General features: G+C 36.0%; 1 protein-coding gene across 2 annotated transcripts in view; it reads left to right on the forward strand.

The window, feature by feature from the left end:
• The window catches only part of LOC117316194 (potassium channel subfamily T member 2-like), an 88807-nt gene that overhangs the window by 53301 nt on the left and 10077 nt on the right, over positions 1-25429 (forward strand). For both annotated transcript variants that reach the window (XM_033870711.1, XM_033870712.1), the window contains 8 exons: positions 6621-6689; positions 7034-7171; positions 7451-7562; positions 10824-10928; positions 13364-13447; positions 17576-17710; positions 20970-21147; positions 25005-25089. In XM_033870711.1, coding sequence (XP_033726602.1) covers positions 6621-6689; positions 7034-7171; positions 7451-7562; positions 10824-10928; positions 13364-13447; positions 17576-17710; positions 20970-21147; positions 25005-25089 — 906 coding nt within the window. The remainder of the gene's footprint in view (positions 1-6620; positions 6690-7033; positions 7172-7450; positions 7563-10823; positions 10929-13363; positions 13448-17575; positions 17711-20969; positions 21148-25004; positions 25090-25429) is intronic.

Raw genomic sequence — 25429 nt, forward strand, 5'->3', positions numbered from 1 at the left:
TGACCCAATAAATCAAATGCAAATGATAATATCTTGCTATGTGCACGGGATTGCTTGTTGTAGGCGATACTTGGAACGTATTTACTGTTGTAAGGGAGGTAACTGGAAGATTTACGGAAATCAAAAATAAACCAATTTGATTGGTCGATTCTTTCTTCACTTTGGCATGGGGTTTACAATCGAAGTGACAGATATAACTACGGCAATATTCAGATGATATCAACAATAACATTTTTGGATACGTGTGGTTGGCAGTTGTTGTCATGTTTAAAATGAACAATTATATAGCTTGTTTTTATTTCGGCAAAGACGAGAATATTTACTGAAACGGACCACACGTGAAGCAGACTTGGAAATACCGAAACGAAGAAAAATCGGGCTTAATTATAATATAAATTGGCATTATTTTCAGAGGATTGACCAAAATATATGTTCTGCAATGCCTGATTGTATCATATATAAAATATTAGAGGTTTATTTGACCGAATTTTAAATTAATTATTCATTTGCGAATCGCTGCCCGATTGTCGTTGGAGTTGAATTACCGAAATGGCCAATAGTCGACCCAAAATCGATATTTTTAGCCCACCATCATCAGATGGTGGGCTATTCAAATCGCCCTGCGTCCGTGGTCCGTCGTCCGTCCGTCCGTCCGTCCGTCCGTCCCTCCCTCCGTCCGTCCGTCCGTCCGTCCGTAAACAATTCTTGTTATCGCTAATCCTCAGAAAGTACTGAAGGGATCTTTCTCAAATTTCATATGTAGGTTCCCCTTGATGCCTAGTTATGCATATTGCATTTTGGGACCGATCGGAAAACAACATGGCCGACAGGCAGCCATCTTGGATTTTGACCATTGAAGTTTGTTATCGCTATTTCTGAGAAAGAGCTGAAGGGATCTTTCTCAAATTTCATATGTAGGTTCCCCTTGGTGCCTAGTTATGCATATTGCATTTTGGGACCGATCGGAAAACAACATGGCCGACAGGCAGCCATCTTGGATTTTGACCATTGAAGTTTGTTATCGCTATTTCTGAGAAAGTACTAAAGGGATCTTTCTCAAATTTCATATGTGGGTTTCCCTTGGTGCCTAGTTATGCATATTGCATTTTGGGACCGATCGGAAAACAACATGGCCGACAGGCAGCCATCTTGGATTTTGACCATTGAAGTTTGTTATCGCTATTTCTGAGAAAGTACTAAAGGGATCTTTCTCAAATTTTATATGTAGGTTTCCCTTGGTGCCTAGTTATGCATATTGCATTTTGGGACCGATCGGAAAACAACATGGCCGACGGGCAGCCATCTTGGATTTTGACCATTGAAGTTTGTTTTTGCTATTTCTGAGAAAGTACTGAAGGGATCTTTCTCAAATTTCATATGTGGGTTTCCCTTGGTGCCTAGATATGCATATTGCATTTTGGGACCGATTGGAAAACAACATGGCCGACGGGCAGCCATCTTGGATTTTGACCATTGAAGTTTGTTATCGCTATTTCTGAGAAAGTACTGAAGGGATCTTTCTCAAATTTTATATGTAGGTTTCCCATGGTGCCTAGTTATGCATATTGAATTTTGGGACAGATCGAAAAACAACATGGCCGACAGGCAGCCATCTTGGATTTTGACCATTAAAGTTTGTTATTGCTATTTCTGAGAAAGTACTGAAGGGATCTTTCTCAAATTTCATATGTAGGTTCCCCTTGGTGCCTTGTTATGCATATCACATTTTGGGACCGATCAGAAAACAAGATGGCCGTCATGCAGTCATCTTGGATTTTGACCATTGAAGTTTGTTATCACTATTTCTGAGAAAGTACTGAAGGGATCGTTCTCAAATTTCATATGTAGGTTCCCCTTGGTGCCTAGTAATGCATATCGCATTTTGGGACTGATCGGAAAACAACATGGCCGACAGGCAGCCATCTTGGATTTTGACCATAGAAGATTGTTATCGCTATTTCTGAGAAAGTACTGATTGGATCTTTCTCCAATTTCATATGTAGGTTCCCCTTGGTGCCTAGTTATGCATATTGCATTTTGAGACCAATCAGAAAACAACATGGCCGACAGGCAGCCATCTTGTATTTCGAAAATTGAAACTGGTTATCACTATTACTAAGAAACTAATGAAGGGATCTTCCTGAAATTTCATATGTAGGTTCCCCCAGGTGCCTAGTTATGCATATTGCATTTTGAGACCAATCGGAAAACAACATGGCCGACAAGCAGCCATCTTGGATTTTGACAATTGAAGTTTGTTATCACTATTTCTCAGAAAGCACTGAAGGAATCTCTCTCAAATTCCATATATAGGTTCCCCTTGGTGTCTTAATCTTAAATTTTATATATAGGTTTCCCTTGTTTGAAAAGTACTAGAGGTTTCTTCTGAGTTTACACAGATTAGTAAGACTTAGAAGAAGAGAAAAGTAGAGAAAAGATCAATCTGACATGGAACCTATGAAGAACATTCAATGGTGGGCGCCAAGATCCCTCTGGGATCTCTTGTTACGAGAATTTTTGTTTTCTTTTACCTGAAAGTATTTTGAAATAATTTGCAAAATAACGAATTCACGACCAAATTTTCGATTGCGACGAACTTCTGTGACGGTGTTAAGTTCATGTTAAGTTATACAATGTATCTGATTAAAATCAGCTGTTACATGGCTACGTTTACTATGCACTACGTCTACTAGGTATTTTTTTTTAAAGACGGAAATCCGGATTATCTAAAAACAAATGCAAAAAAACTTGTGATATTCACTTAATTTGATATTCAGTCGTTAATTGTTATCTGTAGTTTGATAACTTCTGATATATTGTGATTGATACTCTATATAATATTGCTGTGGAACTTGTGTTATTTTTCAAACAAATTCATTTTAATAATTTGTTAATTTAGAATTTTCATCAAGTCATAATCAAGACTTGAAATTCTCACTACACCATACTTCAAACACAGAGTAATCGATGAATTGATAAACTGAAAATTTAAGTCAAGCAAATGAGTTAATATTTACCTTAAATATTTTTTCAATATACAACAATGTTCAGATGACTATTTGTGCCATGCTGTTACAAGATTTCAGTTACAATTCTAAAATTGAATTAGTATGTAAATATATGTTATCCTGTCAATATCCACAAAGCGAGTGTAGTCTACTGTACTCAAAGTCATGCCAGTAGATAGCGGTACATACATGTATACTTACTGCTTATACATCTAGTGCTTACTTGTGTGAACTATTAATCAATAACAAAATGGTTCATATATTTCTATATATGACTTCACAAATTATGTGGTGTCTGAAGATCTGAATGAAGTGAATAAACGATGTATTAAATTATTTTTATGAAATATTCAAGTCACAGATCATTCTCTTTTTTTTAAATATTGATTTCAGGTCCATTTTGGTAATTCAAATATGACGGCAATCAGGCCTCGAATGGCGAATGATTACAAACATTTTAAATACGTCTCGGTCAAATAAACCCCTAATATTTTACATATGATTAATTTTGACATTGGAGAACATATAATTGTGTCCATTCTCTAATATAAGCACTGGTAGAAAGTACAGAATAGAGCTTGATAAATATATAATCAAAATTACTAATTACCCCGGTAAATATAACATTTTACGTAAACCTCCCATGACTGATGGTGAACTTAAACTTGCAAATCTCCTGTGTCATTCCAATTTTGATATGTGTAAATATATACACGAACGGTATATATATAGATATAGATATGGAATGATTCACAAATTTGCATACAGTTATGGAATCTTATAACACCCCGAAAACTGTTCTCTCCACATAAAGGATGTGATTTGTGCAATTACATTGCTGAACTGTGTGGTTCACTATGATTGGATGGTCAACATTGGAAAGGGACAATAAATAGGGAATGTGTCATCCCATCGAATGGACTGTAACCTTTATCAGTTTGAAGTTGAAAATGAAGCTTGAAGTTTTCTTTTCCTGTTTGCTGAATTATTTGATGAAGATAGTCTTTATATGGTTGTTATTCTTTATCACATTGTGTACAATGCTGTAATTATACCAGAAGTATATCTTCTCATATAAAGATTTATTAACATCAAATGATTCCGGAACAAAAGGAGTCAAGTTTTTTGTTTTGAAGTACCATACATGCTTGAGTACAGTTTCAATAGGATACATTCCTAATCCGGGCCTTGATTAGCAGCTCTGGTTTTGGTTTTCAGTAGTTCTTTTTTACTTCTTCACAATAACCAAGAGACTGAGGGTCATATGATATTGGGCCAGTAGCATGTTGGTATGAAGGATAACCAAGAGACCCTGGGCGTATGATATTGGGCCAGTAGCATGTTAGGATGAAGGATAACCAAGAGACTCAGGGGATATTGGGCCAGTATCATGTTGGTATGAAGGATAACCAAGAGACCCAGGGCGTATGATATTGGGCCAGTAGCATGTTGGTATGAAGGATAACCAAGAGACTCAGGGTCATATGATATTGGGCCAGTAGCATGTTGGTATGAAGGACAACCAAGAGACCCAGGGCGTATGATATTGGGCCAGTAGCATGTTGGGATGGAGGATAACCAAGAGACTGAGGGTCATATGATATTGGGCCAGTAGCATGTTGGTATGAAGGATAACCAAGAGACTGAGGGTCATATGATATTGGGCCAGCAGCATGTTGGGATGAAGGATAACCAAGAGACTGAGGGTCATATGATATTGGGCCAGTAGCATGTTGGTATGAAGGATAACCAAGAGACTGAGGGTCATATGATATTGGGCCAGTAGCATGTTGGGATGAAGGATAACCAAGAGACTGAGGGTCATATGATATTGGGCCAGTAGCATGTTGGTATGAAGGATAACCAAGAGACTGAGGGTCATATGATATTGGGCCAGTAGCATGTTGGTATGAAGGATAACCAAGAGACTGAGGGCGTATGATATTGGGCCAGTAGCATGTTGGTATGAAGGATAACCAAGAGACTGAGGGCGTATGATATTGGGCCAGTAGCATGTTGGTATGAAGGATAACCAAGAGACTGAGGGTCATATGATATTGGGCCAGTAGCATGTTAGGATGAAGGATAACCAAGAGACCCAGGGCGTATGATATTGGGCCAGTAGCATGTTGGTATGAAGGATAACCAAGAGACCCTGGGCGTATGATATTGGGCCAGTAGCATGTTGGTATGAAGGATAACCAAGAGACTCAGGGCGTATGATATTGGGCCAGTAGCATGTTGGGATGAAGGATAACCAAGAGACTGAGGGTCATATGATATTGGGCCAGTATCATGTTGGGATGAAGGATAACCAAGAGACTCAGGGCATATGATATTGGGCCAGTAGCATGTTGGTATGAAGGATAACCAAGAGACCCAGGGCGTATGATATTGGGCCAGCAGCATGTTGGGATGAAGGATAACCAAGTTTAAAATGATTGACCTTGACCTATTTTCAAGGTCAGAGGAGAAATTTTTTTTAAGATCTTTAAATGACACATTTTCAATAACCAAAAAGTCCAAAGTCATAATATTGGGCCAGTAGCATGCTGGGAGGAAGGAATTCCAAGTATGTTCAAATGAATGACTGCACTTTAAAGGTCATTGGGGTCAAATGTATTTAAATCTTAAATAATTTCTCAATGATCATGAAGTCTTAAGTAATGGTATTAGGCCAATGGTATACTGGAATGAAGGGATACGTAATTAGGCCAATGGTATACTGGAATGAAGGGATACATATTAGGCCAATGGTATACTGGAATGAAGGGATACGTAATTAGGCCAATGGTATACTGGAATGAAGGGATACATATCAGGCCAATGGTATACTGGAATGAAGGGATACATATTAGGCCAATGGTATACTGGAATGAAGGGATACGTAATTAGGCCAATGGTATACTGGAATGAAGGGATACATATTAGGCCAATGGTATACTGGAATGAAGGGATACGTAATTAGGCCAATGGTATACTGGAATGAAGGGATACATAATTAGGCCAATGGTATACTGGAATGAAGGGATACGTAATTAGGCCAATGGTATACTGGAATTAAGGGATACATATTAGGCCAATGGTATACTGGAATGAAGGGATACGTAATTAGGCCAATGGTATACTGGAATGAAGGGATACGTAATTAGGCCAATGGTATACTGGAATGAAGGGATACGTAATTAGGCCAATGGTATACTGGAATGAAGGGATATCAAGTTTGTAAAAATACATAACTTGTAAGGTTGACCTACTGTCAATGTCAAAGAGTTCAAATGTCTTAAAATATTAAAATATCTTTTAACCAAAAGGCCTAGGGTCATAACATTGGTCATTTAACATGCTGGGATGAATGGGCCTCTTGTAGATATATTAAAATCATGGACCAGTCACCTCATTGTAAACTATAAATTTGCTGATAACAGATTTTCCTTAGATGCCAAATAACATATAGGTTCTGTTATAAATTTCCCCTACAACAAATCTTTGGGAAATTTCGTTGTGGAGCCAATTCATCAATACCGTGATGATCACTTAGAATTTGATGTTGTGCTGAATACTTCGTCCACTCCATTATATATCATTACCATTTACTGCTATTCCTTACAGACCAGATAGCCTATTTCTGGAGACCATCGCCAAATTCCCAATGGTGTACTGGATGAAAGGTTCGCTCAAGTAAGAATCTATCTTTTTTACTTGATTTTTGAAAAAAATACATTCATAATGATGTAACGCAAAGATAATATTATGAGAGACAACAGATCACTGTTTAAAAAACAAATCTTGTCTGAATGATTCATACTTCTCTCTCTTAAGTGTACATATTAAGATTATACAAAATAATAAGAGGCAGTTCATGAAGTTTCTTTTCATTTTGAGAAATCAAAACCAGCATCAGTGTGTTTCTGGAACAGAGGGAAAATCCTTGAATAATGATTTGTTTGATTGCTACATTGCCTTGATTGCCTTCAGTGTGGTTCTGGAACAGATAAAATACTTAAATAATGATTTGTCTGCAGTGTGGACGACTTACTTGTGGCCGGTATACAGAAGTCCAGTCACCTTGTGGTCACTAATCGTGAGTGTAAGGACACTGTAGAGACGGAGAATGTTCTCGTCGACTCGGAGACTATTGTCGCTGTACAGACCGTCTCCAAGTAAGAGCTTAAGTTAAAAGTTGCAGAAATTATGGAATACTTTAACATCAATTTTCCTCTGTAAAGGGGTTGCATATGAAATCTCATTTTCAGACCTCTTCAGGGACCAAATTGTTAATTTAAAAAATAAGCTGGAATATTCAGTAAATTTCAGACTTTCTATAATAGTTTCTAATAATATTTATAGTTATTCATGTAGTAAACAGTTCTAGTACAGTTTGTTTTACATTGCTCAGAATGTCTTGCTTTTTCTTGATTTTTTCCATCTCTTTCTTGCAGACTTTTCCCGAATGCCAATATTATCACTGAGCTTGATAAAGCATCCAACATGCGGTTTATGCAATTTCAAGCACATGATCACTACGCTCAGAAAATCTCCAAACTTGAGAAGGTACTTCATGTTGATGTTTTATATGTTATATTCAATGGGATACATAACGGACTGCACAAGCATTATGCCTCGATATCCTTTTATAATCCATAAAATCAAATAAAATTAATGTTCAATTTTGTTAATAGATTTGAAGCTTTTGGTTAAAAAACTCAAATCATTACAAAGCTGTCCAAATTAATTCCTTGTTTAAATTTAAACTCCAATCATTACATAGCTGTCCAAATTAATTCCTTGGTTAAATTTTAGCTCAAATCCTTACATAGCTGTCCAAATTAATTCCTTGGTTAAATTTTAGCTCAAATCCTTACATAGCTGTCCAAATTAATTCCTTGGTTAAATTTTAACTCCAATCCTTACATAGCTGTCCAAATTAATTCCTTGGTTAAATTTAAACTCCAATCATTACATAGCTGTCCAAATTAATTCCTTGGTTAAATTTTAGCTCAAATCCTTACATAGCTGTCCAAATTAATTCCTTGGTTAAATTTTAACTCCAATCCTTACATAGCTGTCCAAATTAATTCCTTGGTTAAATTTTAGCTCCAATCATTACAAAGCTGTCCAAATTAATTTTTGGTTAAATTTAAACTCCAATAATTAACAAAGCTGTACAAATTAATTCCTTGGTTAAATTTTAGCTCAAATCATTACATAGCTGTCCAAATTAATTCCTTGGTTGAATTTTAGCTCCAATCATTACATAGCTGTCCAAATTAATTTCTTGGTTAAAATTTAGCTTCAATCATTACATAGCTGTCCAAATTAATTCCTTGGTTGAATTTTAGCTCCAATCATTACATAGCTGTCCAAATTAATTTCTTGGTTAAAATTTAGCTTCAATCATTACATAGCTGTCCAAATTAATTCCTTGGTTGAATTTTAGCTCCAATCATTACATAGCTGTCCAAATTAATTCCTTGGTTGAATTTTAGCTCCAATCCTTACATAGCTGTCCAAATTAATTCCTTGGTTGAATTTTAGCTCCAATCCTTACATAGCTGTCCAAATTAATTCCTTGGTTAAATTTAAACTCCAATCATTACAAAGCTGTCCAAATTAATTCCTTGGTTAAATTTAAACTCCAATCATTACAAAGCTGTCCAAATTAATTTCTTGGTTAAATTTTAACTCCAATCCTTACATAGCTGTCCAAATTAATTTCAAAGTCTTAAATGGATGTTGCCTCTACAACTGAATCTGGTCGGCTGTTCCATATATCAATCATTCTGAATCTTGGCGTATTTGCGGATTGCCTTTTGTCCTTGATCCAATATATTATGGTCAAATATTCTGGTGATAACTTTATCATCATGAAAATTGTTCATAATTTTGTAAACCTTTATTTTATCTCTTCCTTGTCTCCTCCTTGTTAGTGTTGGAATCCTCAGCTTCTAGGAAAAAGAAGAGAAAAGATCAGTCTTTCATATTAGACTGATATAGATCAATGAAGGCGCCAAGATCCCTCGGGGATCTCTTGTTTATGTCTCCAGGAGGTATAACACAGTGATCACTTAATTAGCTCGGCTGTTCCATATATCAATGATTCTGAATCTAAAGGAATATTCCGGTTCGGGGATCTCTTGTTTAAGTCTCCAGGACGTATAACACACAGTAATCATTAATTTGTCTCCATCGGTTGTACATCACCTGGGTTTGTGTGTGGTAACACACAGTAATCATTAGTTTGTCACCATTGGTTGTACATCACCTGGGTTTGTGTGTGGTAACACACAGTAATCATTAGTTTGTCTCCATCGGTTGTACATCACCTGGGTTTGTGTGTGGTAACACACAGTAATCATTAATTTGTCTCCATCGGTTGTACATCACCTGGGTTTCTGTGTGGTAACACACAGTAATCATTAGTTTGTCTCCATCGGTTGTACATCACCTGGGTTTGTGTGTGGTAACACACAGTAATCATTAGTTTGTCACCATTGGTTGTACATCACCTGGGTTTGTGTGTGGTAACAGACAGTAATCATTAGTTTGTCACCATCGGTTGTACATCACCTAGGTTTCTGTGTGGTAACAGACAGTAATCATTAGTTTGTCACCATTAGTTGTACATCACCTGGGTTTGTGTGTGGTAACACACAGTAATCATTAGTTTGTCTCCATTAGTTGTACATCACCTGGGTTTCTGTGTGGTAACACACAGTAATCATTAGTTTGTCACCATTGGTTGTACATCACCTGGGTTTCTGTGTGGTAACACACAGTAATCATTAGTTTGTCACCATCGGTTGTACATCACCTAGGTTTCTGTGTGGTAACACACAGTAATCATTAGTTTGTCTCCATTGGTTGTACATCACCTGGGTTTCTGTGTGGTAACACACAGTAATCATTAGTTTGTCACCATCGGTTGTACATCACCTAGGTTTCTGTGTGGTAACAGACAGTAATCATTAGTTTGTCACCATCTGTTGTACATCACCTGGGTTTCTGTGTGGTAACACACAGTAATCATTAGTTTGTCACCATCGGTTGTACATCACCTAGGTTTGTGTGTGGTAACACACAGTAATCATTAGTTTGTCACCATCGGTTGTACATCACCTAGGTTTCTGTGTGGTAACAGACAGTAATCATTAGTTTGTCACCATTAGTTGTACATCACCTGGGTTTCTGTGTGGTAACATGTCTTTCATGTCAATCAAATAGTCCTGGACTAATTAATGCTTAGAATCCTTTTACGGTCCTGAAGGTCAAAAATCAAAATAGAGTTACATCTTACTTTTGATATTCTTTTTTTTGTTCAGGTTGGGTGATTTTGATGAAATTTGAATCGGTCAACAACATAAAAGTCTAGGGATATGTAATGTTTTATGAGTTAATTGAGAATTTGACCCTCCTAGAAGTAGAGGGATGGTGCAGAGATATGTTTGATAAAGAAAAGTTATTGGCTGCTTGGTAATATGAGGCAGATACCAAAATGGAAACAATATCAATTAAAAATCTTACAATTATTTTTTTTAATGAGAATGTTCTGCTATTATAGTGCATGATTGCTGAATTATCCAGGTGAATGATGTAGGCCCTTTGGGCCTGTTTTCTGTTATATACGATTGATTTATCTCTAACCTATATATCTACATTTATATAACATAATATTATGAAATTTTACATTTAGTAATGTATTTGCATTTTCAATTGCAATGTGCTGAAATTTAGAACTCTTGAGCTGAACGCTTTAGGAGCAGGTATACAATATTTTAGAAATACTATTCATGCTAAATATGTTTGATGTTTTAGAAACTGAAAGAACACATGAGAACGACGTTGACTCATATTTTCCGTCTGCCGTTTGCTGCAGGCCGTGTTTTCAGTGGGAGCATGTTGGACACACTTCTCTATCAGGTCAGTATCAAGAATATTGTATATATCCTGAAGTAAACCCAGCCTCTAGTGTAAAAGTTTAGTACAGTATATATCCTGAAGTAAACCCAGCCGCTAGTGTAAAAGTTTAGTACAGTATTTATCCTGAAGTAAACCCAGCCTCTAGTGTAAAAGTTTAGTACAGTATTTATCCTGAAGTAAACCCAGCCTCTAGTGTAAAAGTTGAGTACAGTATTTATCCTGAAGTAAACCCAGCCTCTAGTGTAAAAGTTTAGTACAATATTTATCCTGAAGTAAACCCAGCCTCTAGTGTAAAAGTTTAGTACAATATTTATCCTGAAGTAAACCCAGCCTCTAGTGTAAAAGTTTAGTACAGTATTTATCCTGAAGTAAACCCAGCCTCTAGTGTAAAAGTTTAGTATTGTATTTATCCTGAAGTAAACCCAGCCTTTAGTGTAAAAGTTTAGTACAGTACAGTTTATATCCTGAAGTAAACCCAGCCTCTAGTGTAAAAGTTGAGTACAGTATTTATCCTGAAGTAAACCCAGCCTCTAGTGTAAAAGTTTAGTATTGTATTTATCCTGAAGAAAACCCAGCCTCTAGTGTAAAAGTTTAGTACAGTATTTATCCTGATATACTTCAGTTGTGATTGGGTCATCTGACCCAAACGGTCAGGATGACCTATAGCCATTGTGTTTTGTTTGTCCCAGTGCCTTTCACCATGCGAAAGACTTTTAATTTCAAAACACTACTCCTTCTTAAATCTTAGGCAGATTGCTACCAAATTTGGTTGAAAGCATCATACATATTTATATAAAAAAGACTGATCTGATCACTGGGGACAGAGGGGTGGGGCCCAAAAAGGGGAAATTTGGTAAAATTTTGCTTTAAAATCTTCCTCCTCCTATACCTTTAAGTGGATTACGACCAAATCTGGTGTGAAACATCATAAGGGGATGACAATCAAAATTTATATAAATGAGGTTACTGTGACGCCTGGGAACAGATCGGTGAGGCCTCAAAAGGGGATCTTAGCCGAAATTTTGTTTTAAGATGCTACTCCTCCTTAATGTGGTATTGGAGAAGGGCAGATCGAGCTCCCAAAATGAGAACTTAGGTTAAATATTGCTTAAAAATGCTACTCGTTGTTAATGCCTTAATTGATTACAACCATACAGTAGGGCAATCCTAATTTATATAAATGAGGCTGCAGGTCCAACCCATGGGGACAGAGGGACATGGCCCAAAAATTGGAACTTGGCTGACATTTTGCTTTAAGATGCTGGTCCTCCTTTAAGGCAAAATAGATAAAAACCAAATTTGATATGAAACATAACTGCCTGTGAACAAACAATTTATGGTAATGATGCTGGATTAAGGGTGTGTCCCTGCTGTGTTTGTCAGATGACCTTCATTCAAGGTCACTGGTCAAATGTGCTGAAATCTGGCTTTCAGCGACTTCTTTTTGATAACCGAAAGGCCCAGAGACCGAATATTAGGTTTGTAGCATGCTGGGATAAAAGGCTAATACCAAGTTTGTTCAAATGAATGACCTTGATCTTCATTAAAGGTCACAGGGATCAAGTACGCTAAAATCTTCAATCAACTTTTTAATGTCAAGTTGCCTTTGGCACCTGCCGTTATAGTTTTGGTGGGTTAATTTTGTGAGACACATGCATGCGCTTTTGTTTCCGGCTAACAACTTCTCTTTTCTGTAATACAAATAATATACATCCACAGCCTAATATACATGTAGTTCCTATTTCAACAGCAATTATTGACACGATTTAACTGATGGTTCCCATGTTTACTGCAATTATTTAAAATGAAATATGAATGTTTGGTGTTCTAGACTATTTTAGATTATAAATATAAATATTTTCCTCATCAGTATATGTTTTTTTTTTTTTTTTTTTGGCGTAGGATTACGTAGTTCTGTCTCAATCCTGCCTTGAAAACGGAAGTAAAAAAATAAGTTTGATCGTCGTGGAAATTTACATGCGTCCACAGAGAAACTATCCACATGTCTTAGACTCATATGTTCATCCTGGGTTCATATGGAGGAACATTTCATATAAGCCTAAAATCAACCGTGTTTACGTAGTCTATATTAGGTCTCTGGCATGCTGGGATACAGGGCTACAAAGTTTGTTTAAATTGATGACCTTGACCTTTATTCAAGGTCACCAGAGTTAAATATCCCAAAATCTTTCAACAACATCTGCATGATAACCAAGATGCCTAGAGACCTGATATCGTGTTTAAGGTCCCAGGTAAAATATGCTAAAATATATCAAAACTCAGATGACCATTAAGGTCCATGTGCCTCTTGTTCAAAATGTTTTAAATCTTATAGCCCTCAGGCAATACACAAGAATTAACTGTTTCAGTTTATATAAAAGTTACAAAAGTAAGTCAAGTATATGATAATAACATATTAAGTTTGTTTTTTCCAGACCTTTGTGAAGGGATATTTGATCAAGTTTGCACGGCTGTTGCTGGGGATTGATGCTGAAATGAACTCTGGCCATCTATCTAGTGTAAGTAAGCTATGAGTTACAGCTAACTATCTATCTACATGTAGTGTAAGTAAGCTATAAATTATAACTAACTATCTATCTAGTATAAGTAAGCTATAAGTTATAACTAACTATCTAGTGTAAGTAAGCTATAAGTTACAACTAACTATCTATCTAGTATAAGTAAGCTATAAGTTATAACTAACTATCTATCTAGTGTAAGTAAGCTATAAGTTATAACTAACTATCTAGTATAAGTAAGCTATAAGTTATAACTAACTATCTATCTAGTATAAGTAAGCTATAAGTTATAACTAACTATCTATCTAGTGTAAGTAAGCTATAAGTTATAACTAACTATCTAGTATAAGTAAGCTATAAGTTATAACTAACTATCTATCTAGTGTAAGTAAGCTATAAGTTATAACTATTTATCTAGTATACATAAGCTATAAGTTATAACTAACTAACTATCTAGTATAAGTAAGCTATAAGTTATAACTATCTATCTATCTAGTATAAGTAAGCTATAAGTTATAACTAACTATCTATCTAGTGTAAGTAAGCTATAAGTTATAACTATCTATCTATCTAGTTTAAGTAAGCTATAAGTTATAACTAACTATCTATCTAGTGTAAGTAAGCTATAAGTTATAACTAACTATCTAGTATAAGTAAGCTATAAGTTATAACTAACTATCTATCTAGTGTAAGTAAGCTATAAGTTATAACTATTTATCTAGTATACATAAGCTATAAGTTATAACTAACTAACTATCTAGTATAAGTAAGCTATAAGTTATAACTATCTTTCTATCTAGTATAAGTAAGCTATAAGTTATAACTAACTATCTATCTAGTGTAAGTAAGCTATAAGTTATAACTATCTATCTATCTAGTTTAAGTAAGCTATAAGTTATAACTAACTATCTATTTAGTATAAGTAAGCTATAAGTTATAACTAACTATCTATCTAGTGTAAGTAAGCTATAAGTTATAACTAACTAACTATCTAGTATAAGTAAGCTATAAGTTATAACTATCCATCTAGTATAAGTAAGCTATAAGTTATAACTATCTATCTAGTATAAGTAAGCTATAAGTTATAACTATCTATCTAGTGTAAGTAAGCTATAAGTTATAACTATCTATCTAGTGTAAGTAAGCTATAAGTTACAACTAACTATCTATCTAGTATAAGTAAGCTATAAGTTACAATTAACTATCTATCTAGTGTAAGTAAGCTATAAGTTATAACTAACTATCTATCTAGTGTAAGTAAGCTATAAGTTATAACTAACTATCTATCTAGTGTAAGTAAGCTATAAGTTACAATTAACTATCTATCTAGTATAAGTAAGCTATAAGTTATAACTAACTATCTATCTAGTATAAGTAAGCTATAAGTTATAACTAACTATCTATCTAGTGTAAGTAAGCTATAAGTTATAACTAACTATCTATCTAGTGTAAGTAAGCTATAAGTTATAACTAACTATCTATCTAGTATAAGTAAGCTATAAGTTATAACTAACTATCTATCTAGTATAAGTAAGCTATAAGTTATAACTATCTATCTAGTATAAGTAAGCTATAAGTTATAACTATCTATCTAGTATAAGTAAGCTATAAGTTATAACTAACTATCTATCTAGTATAAGTAAGCTATAAGTTATAACTATCTATCTAGTGTAAGTAAGCTATAAGTTATAACTAACTATCTATCTAGTGTAAGTAAGCTATAAGTTATAACTAACTATCTATCTAGTATAAGTAAGCTATAAGTTATAACTAACTATCTAGTGTAAGTAAGCTATAAGTTACAATTAACTATCTATCTAGTATAAGTAAGCTATAAGTTATAACTAACTATCTATCTAGTGTAAGTAAGCTATAAGTTATAACTAACTATATATCTAGTATAAGTAAGCTATAAGTTATAACTAACTATCTAGTGTAAGTAAGCTATAAGTTACAATTAATTATCTATCTAGTATAAGTAAGCTATAAGTTATAACTAACTATCTATCTAAATGTAGTGTAAGTAAGCTATAAGTTATAACTAACTATCTATCTAGTGTAAGTAAGCTATAAGTTATAACTAACTATATATCTAGTATAAGTAAGCTATAAGTTATAACTAACTATCTAGTGTAAGTAAGCTATAAGTTACAATTAATTATCTATCTAGTATAAGTAAGCTATAAGTTATAACTAACTATCTATCTAAATGTAGTGTAAGTAAGCTATAAGTTACAATTAACTATCTATCTAGTATAAGTAAGCTATAAGTTATAACTAACTATCTATCTAGTATAAGTAAGCTATAAGTTATAACTAACTATCTATCTAGTATAAGTAAGCTATAAGTTATAACTAACTATCTATCTAGTATAAGTAAGCTATAAGTTATAACTAACTATCTATCTAGTATAAGTAAGCTATAAGTTATAACTAACTATCTAGTGTAAGTAAGCTATAAGTTATAACTAACTATCTATCTAGTGTAAGTAAGCTATAAGTTATAACTATCTATCTAGTATAAGTAAGCTATAAGTTATAACTATCTATCTATCTAGTGTTAGACAGCTATTTTATTAAATATTTCAATAGGTTACAACAGTTGTTTTATTAGAACTGTTAAAATTTTGTTAATTATAACTTGATCAATTTGTTAATTATAACTTGATAAATTGATAAAATATTATTTTCAAATTAAACTAATTTTGATACATATGTGTGAGAACTGTATTAAAGTACCTAATACATGCATATACATAATATAAATACATTTTTAGGTCATCTGACCCGAAGGGTCAGGATGACCTATAGTCATCATGTTTCGTCCGTCGTCTTGCGCCGTCCGCCGTGCGTCGTGCGCCGTGCGTAAACTTTTCACATTTCAAACTTCTTCTCAAGTTCCACCTGTGGGATTGAGCTGAAACTTGCCTGAAATGATCCTGAGATGGTCCTGACCAAGTGTTGTTATTTTTCGGTTCGGTCCGAAATCCAAGATGGCCGCCATAGCCGCCATTTTGAAAACACATTTTAAACTTCTTCTCATGTTCCACCAGTGCTATTGAGCTGAAACTTGCCAGAAATGATCCTGAGATGGTCCTGACCAAGTGTTGTTATTTTTCGGGTCGGTCCAAAATCCAAGATGGCCGCCATAGCCGCCATCTTGAAAAACACATTTTAAACTTCTTCTCAAGTTCCACCAGTGCTATTGGGCTGAAATTTGTCTGAAATGATCCTGATATGATGCTGACTAAGTGTTGTTATTTTTCGGGTCGGTCCGAAATCCAAGATGGCCGCTGTGGCCGCCATCTTGAAAAACACATTTTAAACTTCTCCTCCAGTTCCACCAGTGCTTTTAAGCCGAAACTTGCTTGAAATGATCCTGATATGATCCTGACCAAGTGTTGTTATTTTTCGGGTCGGTCCGAAATCCAAGATGGCCGCCGTGGCTGCCATCTTGAAAAACACATTTTAAACTTCTTCTCCAGTTCCACCAGTGCTATTAAGCTGAAACTTGCCTGAAATGATCCTGATATGATGCTGACCAAGTGTTGTTATTTTTCGGGTTGGTCTGAAATACAAGATGGCCACCATGGCAGCCATCTTGAAAAAGACATTTTAAACTTCTTCTCCAGTTCCACTGGTGCCTTTGAGTTGGAAATTGGTGAGGATTTTAAGGAAGGAGTGCCAACAAAGTGTTAATATTTTTCCGCCTCATAAAATCATTGACTTGGCAGCCATGACGGCCATTTGTAACATGATTGTGCAATCATGGTTATCCTGAACAATGCCTATTTTAAACTTCTTCTCAAATTCCCCCAATGGGATTCAGCTCTAACTTACCAGAAATGATCCTGAGATGGCCCTAACTAAGTGTTGTTATTTATTGGGTCGGTCAGAAATCCAAGATGGCCACCATGGCAAACGGTGCCACTATATACTTGCTACAGAGAATACATACTACAATTATATAAGGTTTTTAATTTAGAGTCAGATGACCGTTAAGGCCCCTGGGCCTCTTGTTAGCTTACCTTGCCAAAAGGGAGATATGCAGGCCCATTGGGCCTCTTGTTTAAGCTTATTCCAGTCCTAAATAACTGACCTTATAAATTCATCTTGTTTATTATACAGATAAAAGTCAAACGTCCCGTTCTTGCCAAGTACAGGACATATGGAGACTTGTACCAGGGCCTGTGTGCCATGACAGGGGAGGTTCCTATAGCTATTTATAGAACTGAAAAAAGGAAACACATAGACGACGAGGAGGTAAGTTGTTAGGTCATAATGTAATGTAAAGTGACGACCAGGAGATAAGGTGTTAGGTCATAATGTAACGTAAAGTGACGACGAGGAGGTAAGGTGTTAGGTCATAATGTAATGTAAAGTGACGACGAGGAGGTAAGTTGTTAGATCATAATGTAATGTAAAGTGACGACGAGGAGGTAAGTTGTTAGGTCATAATGTAATGTAAAGTGACGAGGAGGAGGTAAGGTGTTAGGTTGACCATAATGTAATGTAAAGTGACGACGAGGAGGTATGGTATTAGGTCATAATGTAATGTAAAGTGATGACCAGGAGGTAAGGTGTTAGGTTGATCATAATGTAACGTAATGTGACGACGAGGAGGTAAGATGTTAGGTCGATCATAATGTAATGTAAAGTGACGACCAGGAGGTAAGGTGTTAGGTCATAATTTAATGTAAAGTGACGACGAGGAGGTAAGGTGTTATGTCATAATGTAATGTAAAGTGACGACGAGGAGGTATGGTATTAGGTCATAATGTAACGTAAAGTGATGACGAGGAGGTAAGGTGTTTGGTCATAATGTAACGTAAAGTGACGACCAGGAGGTAAGGTGTTTGGTCATAATGTAACGTAAAGTGACGACCAGGAGGTAAGGTGTTAGGTCATAATGTAATGTAAAGTGACGACGAGGAGGTAAGATGTTAGGTCATAATGTAACGTAAAGTGACGACGAGGAGGTAAGGTGTTAGGTCATAATGTAATGTAAAGTGACGACGAGGAGGTAAGGTGTTAGGTCATAATGTAACGTAAAGTGACGACCAGGAGGTAAGGTGTTAGGTTGATCATAATGTAACGTAAAGTGACGACGAGGAGGTAAGATGTTAGGTCGATCATAATGTAATGTAAAGTGACGACCAGGAGATAAGGTGTTAGGTCATAATGTAACGTAAAGTGACGACGAGGAGGTAAGGTTTTAGGTTGATCATAATGTAACGTAAAGTGACGACGAGGAGGTAAGATGTTAGGTCGATCATAATGTAATGTAAAGTGACGACGAGGAGGTAAGGTGTTAGGTTGATCATAATGTAATGTAAAGTGACGACGAGGAGGTAATTATAAGGTGTTAGGTTGATCATAATGTAATGTAAAGTGACGAGGAGGAGGTAAGGTGTTAGGTTGATCATAATGTAATGTAAAGTGACGACGAGGAGGTAAGGTGTTAGGTTGACCATAATGTAACGTAAACTTTATTTTACCATTTTTGAACAAGTTATATCAATAGATATTAATCACTGGCACAGATGGAAGGACAACAGGCCTTGGGTCTAACTGTACAATCTTTCTAATTTTTCTCCAATCTTTCAAAGATTTGTCCCCCATTTTACTTGTTTAAAATATCTGTTACCCCTAAGGTGTCATAAATATTTCTGATAACTCCTAGCGTATGACAGATTGCATATATTTGCAACAATACAATGACATATTGTTGACATTTTATTGACGTTACGTCAACAATACAATGACATCACGTCAACAATATAATGACATCACGTCAACAATACAGTGACATATTGTTGACATTTTATTGACGTTACGTTGACAAAACAGTGATATCACGTCAACAATACAATGACATCACGTCAACAATACAATGACATCACATTGACAATACAATGACATCATATTGACATTTTATTGACATCACGTCGACAATACAATGACATCACGTCGACAATACAATCACATAACGTCAACAATACAATGACATCACGTCGACAATACAATGACATCACGTCAACAATACAATGACATCACGTCGACAATACAATGACATCATATTGACATTTTATTGACATCACGTCGACAATACAATGACATCACGTCGACAATACAAAGACATCACATCAACAATACAATGACATCACGTCGACAATACAATGACATCACGTCGACAATACAAAGACATCACATCAACAATACAATGACATCACGTCAACAATACAGTTACATCACATCAACAATACAGTGACATCACGTCAACAATACAGTGACATCATGTCAACAATACAAAGACATCACGTCAACAATACAAAGACATCACATCAACAATACAATGACATCACGTCGACAATACAATGACATCATATTGACATTTTATTGACATCACGTAGACAATACAATGACATCACATCGACAATACAATGACATCATATTGACATCATATCGACAATACAATGACATCATATTGACATCACGTCAACAATACAATGCCATCACTTCGACAATACAATGATGTCATAGTGACAATACAGTGACATATCAACAATACAATGACATCACATCAACAATACAATGACATCACGTCGACAATACAATGATGTCATAGTGACAATACAGTGACATCATATCAACAATACAATGACATCACATTGACAATACAATAACATCATGTCGACAATACAATGACATCACATAGACAATACAATGACATCACGTCAACAATACAAAGACATCATGTCAGCAATACAATGACATCACATTGACAATACAATGACATCACGTCAACAATACAGTGACATCACGTCAACAATACAATGACATCACATTGACAATACAATAACATCATGTCGACAATACAATGACATCACATAGACAATACAATGACATCACATTGACAATACAATGACATCACGTCAACAATACAGTGACATCATGTCAACAATACAATGATATCACATCAACAACACAGTGATGTCACGACAACAATACATTGACATCATGTTGACAATAAAGTGACGTCTTGTCAACAATACAATATATTTAAAAATTAGAAATATTAAAAACATGTTTTCCAATATTGGGGGACAATTTTACCTTGTGTAAGTAATTAAGATATTCTGATTGGTGAAGTATATAATCCTCCCCTACCATGAGGATGATTATTCAGCCTCAGGTAAGACAAACAAGATTGTCATCCCTCTGGTTGGAGATTTTCTCTATCATCAGGGTAAGAGGAGATTCTATTAATCACATAGATCATATTTAATATGAGAAGATAAGTGTTATCTCAAATTAACCAGTATGTAAGGCCGACAAAGTTCAACTCAAATGGTATGTTTTTTTCTCAGTGATAATTGTGTGACAACATATAATTATACTTTTTGTGATGTCATCAATTATTTATGGCATCACAATATGTTATTACACTGTTGTAATTACATGGTTATATTACATGGTAGAATGGAAGACAGAATTGTTTCCTTAAATTTTGGTTTTAAAGGATAATGCAGCGAACAACAACAAATCAGCAGACGAAGAGGGTCTCACACGGAGAGCTTCAGCTACGAAAAAAGTCTCCCTCAACATCAAACAGTTCTACGAGAAGTCGGAGAAGGACGACATTTCTGATCTGATCAGGAATAGGATGAAATCATTAGAGATGGATACACTGAGTTTCTGTAAGATCACTTTCCTCACTCTATAAGATCACAGTCTTTCCCGACACTATAGTCCTGACCTCACTCTATAGTCCTGACCTCACTCTATAGTCCTGACCTTACTCTATAGTCCTGACCTTACTCTATAGTCCTGACCTCACTCTATAGTCCTGACCTCACTCTATAGTCCTGACCTCACTCTATAGTCCTGACCTTACTCTATAGTCCTGACCTTACTCTATAGTCCTTACTCTATAGTCCTGACCTCACTCTATAGTCCTGACCTCACTCTATAGTCCTGACCTCACTCTATAGTCCTGACCTCACTCTATAGTCCTGACCTCACTCTATAGTCCTGACCTCACTCTATAGTCCTGACTTCACTCTATAGTCCTGACCTCACTCTATAGTCCTGACCTCACTATATAGTCCTGACCTCACTCTATAGACCTGACCTCACTCTATAGTCCTGACCTCACTCTATAGTCCCGACCTCACTCTATAGTCCTGACCTTACTCTATAGTCCTGACCTTACTCTGTAGTCCTGACCTCACTCTATAGTCCTGACCTCACTCTATAGTCCTGACCTCACTCTATAGTCCTGACCTCACTCTATAGTCCTGACCTCACTCTATAGTCCTGACCTTACTCTATAGTCCTGACCTTACTCTATAGTCCTGACCTCACTCTATAGTCCTGACCTCACTCTATAGTCCTGACCTCACTCTATAGTCCTGACCTCACTCTATAGTCCTGACCTCACTCTATAGTCCAGACCTCACTCTATAGTCCTGACCTCACTCTATAGTCCTGACCTTACTCTATAGTCCTGACCTTACTCTATAGTCCTACCTTACTCTATAGTCCTGACCTTACTCTGTAGTCCTGACCTTACTCTATAGTCCTGACCTTACTCTATAGTCCTGACCTCACTCTATAGTCCTGACCTTACTCTATAGTCCTGACCTTACTCTGTAGTCCTGACCTTACTCTATAGTTCTGACCTTACTCTGTAGTCCTGACCTTACTCTGTAGTCCTGACCTCACTCTATAGTTCTGACCTTACTCTATAGTCCTGACCTTACTCTATAGTCCTGACCTTCCTCTATAGTCCTGACCTCACTCTTTAGTCCTGACCTCACTCTATAGTCCTGACCTTACTCTATAGTCCTGACCTTACTCTTTAGTCCTGACCTCACTCTATAGTCCTGACCTCACTCTTTAGTCCTGACCTCACTCTATAGTCCTGACCTTACTCTATAGTCCTGACCTTACTCTTTAGTCCTGACCTTACTCTAGTTTCTATAAGATCACAGTCTTTCCTGACTCTATAGTTCTGACCTTACTCTATAGTCCTGACCTTACTTTAGTTTCTGTAAGATCACAGACTTTCCCGACTCTATAGTCCTGACCTTACTCTATAGTCCTGACCTTACTCTATAGTCCTGACCTCACTCTATAGTCCTGACCTCACTCTATAGTCCTGACCTCACCCTATAGTCCAGACCTGACTCTATAGTCCTGACCTCACTATATAGTCCTGACCTCACTCTATAGTCCTGACCTTACTCTATAGTCCTAACTTTACTCTATAGTCCTGACCTCACTCTATAGTCCTGACCTCACTCTATAGTCCTGACCTCACTCTTTAGTCCTGACCTCACTCTATAGTCCTGACCTTACTCTATAGTCCTGACCTCACTCTATAGTCCTGACCTCACTCTATAGTCCTGACCTCACTCTATAGTCCTGACCTCACTCTATAGTCCAGACCTCACTCTATAGTCCTGACCTCACTCTATAGTCCTGACCTATAGTCCTGACCTTACTCTATAGTCCTACCTTACTCTATAGTCATGACCTTACTCTGTAGTCCTGACCTTACTCTATAGTCCTGACCTTACTCTATAGTCCTGACCTCACTCTATAGTCCTGACCTTACTCTATAGTCCTGACCTCACTCTATAGTTCTGACCTCACTCTATAGTCCTGACCTCACTCTATAGTCCTGACCTTACTCTATAGTCCTGACCTTACTCTATAGTCCTGACCTCACTCTATAGTCCTGACCTCACCCTATAGTCCTGACCTCACTCTGTAGTCCTGACCTTACTCTATAGTCCTGACCTCACTCTATAGTCCTGACCTTACTCTATAGTCCTGACCTCACTCTGTAGTCCTGACCTTACTCTATAGTCCTGACCTCACTCTATAGTCCTGACCTTACCCTATAGTCCTGACCTTACTCTATAGTCCTGACCTCACTCTATAGTCCTGACCTTACCCTATAGTCCTGACCTCACTCTATAGTCCTGACCTTACTCTATAGTCCTGACCTCACTCTATAGTCCTGACCTTACTCTATAGTCCTGACCTTACTCTTTAGTCCTGACCTTACTCTAGTTTCTATAAGATCACAGCCTTTCCCGACTCTATAGTCCTGACCTAATTACTCTAGTTTCTATAAGATCACAGCCTTGCCCGACTCTATAGTCCTGACCTAATTACTCTAGTTTCTGTAAGATCACAGCCTTTCCTTGTCTAAAAATGATTTTAAAACCAGTCACTCTGTGACATTGTGGACTTATTTTTATCTCCCCACTTTAGGGCTCATTTGACAGTAATTGTTAAGTTGTTGTTGTGTACAGGTATATTTTGGTAATTCTCTCTTGTTATTGGTAAAATAAGTCAATGGACATGTATTTCAAATTGGTAAATTCATTTAATCCTCGGAACATTTTTGTCTGCAGTTACTGCAGTAAAACCTTACTTAACAACCACCACAAAATTACGACCACCCTGCTATTACGACAACCACCACAAAATTACGACCACCCTGCTATTACGACAACCACCTCAAAATTACGACCACCCTGCTATTACGACAACCACCTCAAAATTACGACCACCCTACTATTACGGGTACTTTTTTTCAGTTCCTTTATTAGGTCACCTGAGATGAAGTTTTCTTTCTCAAGCGTGTGATTGAAATATTCATCTCTGAAAGTATTTCTCTACATGCATTCTTGTATTCCATGTGATTTAATCAATGTTTATCTAGTAATTTTTATCTTTAAGGCCATATTACCAGAGTTCATATCAATATATTTACAAATATATAATATTATCAGTCATATATTACCAGAGTTCATATCAATATATTTACAAATATATAATATTATCAGTCATATATTACCAGAGTTCATGTCAATACATTTACAAATATATAATATTATCAGTCATATATTAAAACAATGGTCATTTAAGGATATATTACAAGTGGTAAATGTGCAGAACACACATTTACTGTACTGGTATCACACATGGTTAAGGTTCTTGTAGGTTAATGTGCTCAGCCCACCCCACTATTAAGACCACTTTTACTCGGTTCCCCAGGTGGTCTTATTAGAGAGGTTACATTGTTATTAGATTCAGTAACTTCTACCTGTTGTTGTGTACTGTTACAGTCATTAACTTTCACCTGTATACAGGGACATTCATTGACTTTTACCTGGCTTGTGTACAGGGAAATTCATTGACTTTTACCTGGCTTGTGTACAGGTAAATTCATTGACTTTTACCTGCCTTGTGTACAGGGAAATTCATTGACTTTTACCTGGCTTGTGTACAGGGAAATTCATTGACCTTTACCTGGCTTGTGTACAGGTAAATTCAATGACTTTCACCTGTTTTTGTGTTTAGGTAAATTCATTAACTTTTACCTGTCTTTGTGAACAGGTAAATTCATTAACTTTTACCTGTTTTTGTGTTTAGGTAAATTCATTAACTTTTACCTGATGTGTACAGGTAAATTCATTAACTTTTACCTGTTCTCTGTTGGTGGGTAAATTAATTAATTTGTATCTATTGTGTACAGGTGAGCATGATGAGATGGGTACACCAGTATCATATGTGATCCTAAACCCACATCCACAAAGAAAACTGAGGAAGGGAGACTTGGTGTAAGTATGCTGTTAGAATGTAAGCCCAAATCGTTGTACACTTGACAACTTGTGATCTTTCATTGTTAATGTGTCATAATGCACTTGAAGTTTTTATTATTTCTCATACATTGAAAAATGTACAAATATTTCCTTAAATGCTGTGGAACTGTCTGTAAGCAGTAAGATATATACTTTAAACTCATTGATACATGTTAAGGGAAAACTTTCATTTGTTTATTGTTTTATTTTCTGGGTTTATCACCTCATGACTTTTCAGGTTTATTAATCACCTTATAATTATTCAGGTTTATCAATCATCTCATGAATATTCAAGTTTATTAATCACCTCATGAATATT

This window comes from Pecten maximus, chromosome 18 (assembly GCF_902652985.1).
Source record: "Pecten maximus chromosome 18, xPecMax1.1, whole genome shotgun sequence".
Taxonomy (NCBI): Eukaryota; Metazoa; Mollusca; class Bivalvia; order Pectinida; family Pectinidae; genus Pecten; species Pecten maximus.